Raw genomic sequence first — 6,561 nt, forward strand, 5'->3', positions numbered from 1 at the left:
TGGAACCCAAATTCCTTTCACTTTATTACAGGGATGAGTGAATGAAAATGAAAACAATATACAGCTGGGGCCAATCACTGCTGTCTCTATCACATAGAAGTGTCTCTGACCTCAAGGAAACAACTCCAGGCTCTAACGAGTCCAACTGGAACACCCTGGAACACTCCAGGTGAACACACACATTACAACAGATCGGGGAAGAGTTCCGAGAACGACTCATGCCACGTTTCGTCACCAAGAGAAGATGACATGTCACTGGATGGGGATGGAACATCACTGATTCCAGAATCACTGAAATAATCTTGCAAATGGTCGTCGACTGAAAGACTGTCTAGAGACCCGGAGTTGCTATTTGAAGCAGAGTGTTTCCTTTTCTGGCCTCGTGTTTTGCTGCAATCATTTTCCTTCTCAATCTCAACACTCCCTGAAGTCAAGCTTGCGGGATCCAGATCTGCAAAGTCGAGCAGTTCCTCGGACTGAAGCAGGCTTTCTATGTCCTCAAGAAGCTGCAGTCCTGTATCGCCCTCGATACTTGAATCATCATCAATGCAAATGGTTGGAATGTCCATTTCTACATTAGACGCGGTTTCACTGTCTGTTGTCATGGGAACAGACACTTCCTGTTTGACCTCCTGTCCCGATGGGACATGGCACACAGCAACTTGGTCCTTCGTGTTTGTCTGAGAAGCAGGACTGCTCTTGGCTGCAGTCTGGGTATTGGGTTCCACCTTGTAATATATGTGGTCAAACTTAATCAGTTCATTGATGGATTCCAGTTCTGCTGGTGACGCCCCCACCACTGATCGCTTGGGCGTGGCTGTTCCGGAAGCATGGTCGGACAGCGGGCTGGATGTGCTTGTTTTCGCTTGCGACTTGATGCCTGTTGACCCTTCTTGGAGTTGCTCGAGCAGACCAAGCAGAACATCAGGCTGTAAAATAGAGCATGGACGATAAGTACATTATAATTACACCGAAGCTGTTGATGTTACCACATACATGTCCAATTCACTTTTATCATCAGGCCAAGCAAATGGTTGTGTGGGTTGGAAACCTTTCCCCTCCCTAAACAGCAAGCTAATGAATGTTTTGAACCTCCAGTCATCATGTGAAACATAAATAATCAAGTCAGGATCCGGCATAACCACATATTACTGTTACCAGAAAAAACAGTATTTTTCAAGTATTAAAAGATACCAGCTGTTGAATGCTTTATGGGGCTTCAATCACCTGTTCATCTTTAAGTATGATAGTGAACATGTGAGTTGGGGCTTATCGCTGATTTGAACAGTATTCCAGTTATATCACAGCAGTCTCTGTATGTAAAGTTGAAAAAACTATTTCAATTATAAGAAATAGATATCTTAATTAGTCTAAGAAATGGAAATCACTTGAAAATAGTTAATATAGTTTGACTTGCCCTATTGCCGGATTTAACATTTGTCCATTTAAAGCTGTTTTACATTGCCAAAATGAATTATCTGTTGTGTATTTATTGCAACCCTTCACCTATGAGAAAAACACATATTCACTGCTGGAGATAAGGACAAATTTGAAACTATGGACCCAGCATGACATCTAGCTGCCACTGCCCTACAGGCAGGCACATATTTCAAACACTACCATCAAACAAGTCACCGAGTCTAACCACCCGGTCCATAAGTCGCATCTTGCAACCAGGGCACCGTCTCACTAAGCGAATGTACTGTTACGAATGTCTTAAGTCTATGTTAAACTATGGGAGTTATGACAGTCATAATGTTACGACTGTGAAACGGTCCCAGTATTGGGTTGCTGGGGACTAATTAAACCAGGAATAACCACAGGTTTGATATACTATGAAGGAAATGTGCCCACCTGAGAGTGAGGGAGAATGCTGCGTAGTGCATCACGAGGACGTGGGAGAGAGCCTGGATCTGTTCCTTCGGCAGAGGATCAGCAGGTGCTGCAGACCTGGGGGGTTCAGACTTGCTCACACGCCCACACGACAAACTGACAGAGGAAGCCACCTGACCCAGTCGTTCCTTCAGGGCTTCGTTCTCTTTCACAAGCGATGTGGAATTTGTTTTCAGCAATTTATTTTCTGTTTGCAATTTTTTATTTTCGGATTCCAACTTGGCAATTTTTATTTCGAGGTCGCTCATTTGCGCCTTCTTTCTGTCACGGGCTGTTTGTGCTGCGACTCTGTTTTTCAGTTTCCTGGAAAAGAAAATGATAAAATATTGCCATTGTTGTATCAAAATAAATTACATAAACTCGAAAGATATGTCTTGACTTGACAGTGTTAGAAATTATAGGAGGGTGTTGGGATCCTATATATGTCTATTGGCTTATTTGTATCTGGGGTACCCTTAATTAAATCACTTAACATGTTACCTCAAAAACTATTTTTCATTCCCCATGTATGCACTGCCTGATAAGAAGATCGTGAGCAAAAATTCTGATTGTTTTTTACACTCAACACGGTAACCGACGTAGTGCCACGCCCTTAATACTAATATTCCCAGCCTTCGGCAGTTGCCTTGTACTTGTATAGGTTGTTCACATAAAAATATGACACGTTGGGGCTCACATGGAACTCCAGATTTATGACGTCAACAGCGACAACCACCGATTGTCATGAGGAACGAAACATTATTGACGTCAACAAGTGGACTGCCAACGCGACAGCTGCCGATCACAAGCCTAGTCATCGACAGCGCATACGCGAGCTAAATCCTACAATTGACAATCAGCCATACCCACCTTTGTACACACATTTTGTTCATCAACTAATCAAAAGTACACCATGAACAGTTTCATAAACACTTACCTTCGCAACATTTTTTCTTCAGCTGACAGATGGGTCAAGCGTCGTCGTTTTTTAGGTTCGCCCTCTTCGTCCATGTTGTCGGAGAGATTCATGGATCGATAGACGGGCTGTTTGCCCGAAATGGCGGTAATCACGATGGTTTTGGGGCTAAGCAGAGACATATTCGTAGTCGGGGTACAATTTCCTTCGGTCAGAAATGGATCGGTTGAGAATCAACTCGTAGATATCAAGGTTTGTTACTGTCAACTCATTTTCTGCGTCCTGTCTCTTCCATGGCTGAGGTGTAAGTGCTGATGTGGACAAACTGCATTGGTTGAATTCGGCAAACGCCTCGTGTGAAGTTGTTTCTCATTGGTTGTTCTCCCTGATGCAAGCCTTGCTAAAAATAGAACGTGACGTTACGTGGAATGAAAGCTGGGACACGGACAGACGGGTTGCATCAGCAATTTGGGGAAAACATAACTTTCGTTTTGAATTATATATCAGAAAATATAACCACAACGGGCATTTCTTTTGTAAAAGTTTTGTTTTTTTAACATGAAAGAGAAATTCAGGACACTATATATATAGTAATTATATAGTATATATTGTGTATATATATTGTGTTTATATGCATTCATATTTGTGACATATGTAGATCTATTGGTTGTTAATATACAACTAAAGTTTCCCTTTAGAACATATGACTCATCGCAACAACGGTTGTTTAATATACAACACAAACGAGAATCCTAAAATTGGCTTAAAAATCGGGTTTGTCAAAATATCAAAGATTCGTCTAATAGGAACAAGTGTTTTGGGCGCTTTCATAACACATCACATCACTCCAAAACACAAAGACAAGATACACACACATTTCACAAATAGCTTTTATTGTTTGCAGAAATAATGTTCACTGATGTGGCATTTGTATCTTAAGTCTAGGTAACGTATTAAGCAACAATTTGATAACACCTTATCTCTCCAGTAAAACTTTAGGCATTGAATATAATCTTGTAACTCTTGCTAATATGATTATCGTTCTCTTTGATTGGCTATAAATCTTATTAGGATGTCATCACAAGGACGCATAGCCGATTTTACCCCTATACCTACATGGCCGAAGGAAGAGCTTCTGATAATCACGGGTCAATAAAAAAAATGTTTATTTGAAGCTCACGCTTCGGCCTCGTAGGGTACATGAGTCAATACAAACTAATGTTTGTGTACAACTACGAGTTACTGTGACAAAACACTACAGATTGACTTGAGGTTCCGTTTGAAGTTGTGATAAGAGACTTTTGTAGTTTATCGCGCATGCTGCTTAGTGCGGAGTTAAACACGCAAACAAAACCACAAACAACTCGACAAGTTAAGGCAACGTGCTTGTTTCCGATTGGCTGTAAGGTGGCTGATGAAATCTAGGCCGCTACGCGATGATAATACATACTCGGAAAACAAACTGCAGCGTGTGGGTTGCTGATTAGACTTACGCAAGTCTCTAAGGCAATAATTATTAAATAAATCATAATTTCTAGATCATGTTAATAATAAGAACAAGCTGCCCCTATAAGAGACTGGAGTCCTACTGTCCACATATCTAGACTTGCCTATTGGGCGGATAGAATTACTACACATCCATGGACTTATCTTTCAGTACAGCCATGGAGCAAGGCTAGTTGCTGATATCTCCACTCAGACGGAACTGGCTTTCAGTATTGCGTGATCTCCGAAACGTTTACCACATGCAAGTCATCATGAGTTAAAATAACTGTATTCTCCTTTACGTTTTTTAAGACTTGCACGTGCTTACAGGCGAGACGAGGTATGTGTATATACATGTAGAATTACCACTTTTAGCTAAACAGTGTAAATGCCATATGAACCACGGGACTGTGTAACTAATATTCTATACCTCCTCTCACTTAGAATAAACGTTAGATTAAAATGATCCTGGCAGAACAACTCAACACCGTATTGTTCAGAGCATCTTTATAGGTCCAATTAGACACAATTTATGGATAGCACGTTCTTTATTTTACTGTAATGTCGAAGTTTCGGTGTAAAACCTTATACGGTTTGGACCGCCTCTGTGGTCTAGTGGTAGAGCGTCCGCCCGGAGAGCGGAAGGTCCGGGATTCGATCCCCGGCCGCGTCATTCCAAAAGACGTTAAAAGATGGTACTTGTTACCCTGTCTGGCGCTCGGCATTAAGGGGCTAAAACAAGAACTGGTTGTCTCGGAGTCAGTATACTGTGTCTGAGTGGGGTATTCATGTTAAACTGCGGCATGGTATCTCAGTGGGCTAGCACTATAAGTCTGCATCAGTCCGGACTAGTACAAGCAGCCACACACACACGTGCATGCACGTCGCTATATAAGTGTAATAAGGTGCAATAATCTTGGGCGCGACGTTAAACCCCATTTCACCTCACCTTATACCGTTGTCAAACAAGGCTGAATAATGAACATGGCACAAAATACATATGGTAGGTGGATTAACAATAACAACAAACATACATGATAGACATTAACGTTAGTAGGTTAAATAATAACAGAAGGATAACACCGCAACATGATGCATGGCCAATAAACAGGAAGCTCATTAAACAGGATTACGTATATAAATAGGTGGGGTGATTATTGCCTAATGAGTTCATGGTAGCAGATGGGACCATGTTAAGTATTCAGCCATGCTTGGCAAACGGTTTCAAGATCCACACCTAAACGTCGCCATTACAGAAGTAAAGACGTTGATATCTTGCGATTACTGTCTTGAAAAATATCAAAAAGTCGTTAATCCAGACTAGTCACAGCATCGCCCGGATTAACGGGGTTTCACAGTAGATTCTCATTACCCGTCAAAACATCAATCCATCTGATTGGCCAGTTATAACAGCCTTGCGAAAACAGCAAGAGGGCGATATAAGGTGACTATGTTTGTCGTAAGAGGCGACAAACAAGATCGGGTGGTCAGGCTCGCTGACTTGGTTGATGGATGTTATCGTATACCAATTGCGTGGATCGATGTCTGATCCAAACTCGATTATTTACAGACCGCCGTCATATGAGTGGAATATTGTTGAGTGCGGCATTAAACAACAATGAAAAACTACAGATCGACTACCTCATAATGTTTGATGTGAAGAAATTGTTCGTTACGTCACAACTCTCTCTCACACGACATTTATAATTTCCCATTGTTATGTTCTATTCACAAACAAAAAGATAACCTCAGATACAACAGTGATTTTATATATACATATATACAACGAATCGAGTAAATTTTTACAGCACACAGTGGAGTAAATATGAGTGGTATGATGATAATAAACAACAGTTTCTAAACAGTTTTCAAGAAAGTATTTTCACAATATATGAAGAACTTGTGTCTCTGAGTGAAGACAAGTGGATATATATAACACAATCAGACTTCTGACAAAACTGTATCAATTTTCTGAATGTCCCATCAAAGGATATTTAAGTCTAACAGTTACGTTAAAACAAAATAAGGCAAACATCATGATGTGATGGGTGAGTGAGTGAGTATGGTTTTACACCGTTGTAAGCAATAGTCCAGCAAAGTCACAACAGGGGACATAACACATGGGTTTCACAAATTTCACTCATGTCGGGAATCGAGCCCGGGTGTTCGGCGTGACGAGCGAACGCTTTAACCACTAGGCTACCCCACCACCACCCATGGTGGGATGAGGAGTTAGAGATTATTAAACAGGAAATATGCAGCTTTAAGAGCTCACAGAGACTATGGAG

General features: G+C 41.2%; 1 protein-coding gene across 1 annotated transcript; it reads right to left on the bottom strand.

The window, feature by feature from the left end:
- LOC124151009 (X-box-binding protein 1-like) lies at positions 1-3,122 on the bottom strand. Its single transcript, XM_046523238.1, has 3 exons — positions 2,810-3,122; positions 1,855-2,196; positions 1-929 (listed from the first exon to the last, which is right to left on the bottom strand). Exons 1-3 carry the CDS (start codon positions 2,968-2,970, stop codon positions 755-757), a joined length of 678 nt encoding a protein of 225 aa, XP_046379194.1. The 5' UTR covers positions 2,971-3,122; the 3' UTR covers positions 1-754.
- Positions 3,123-6,561: the final 3,439 nt, after the last annotated feature.

Source organism: Haliotis rufescens, unplaced genomic scaffold, assembly GCF_023055435.1.
Source record: "Haliotis rufescens isolate VD_foot unplaced genomic scaffold, xgHalRufe1.0.p SCAF_15, whole genome shotgun sequence".
Classification (NCBI taxonomy): Eukaryota; Metazoa; Mollusca; class Gastropoda; order Lepetellida; family Haliotidae; genus Haliotis; species Haliotis rufescens.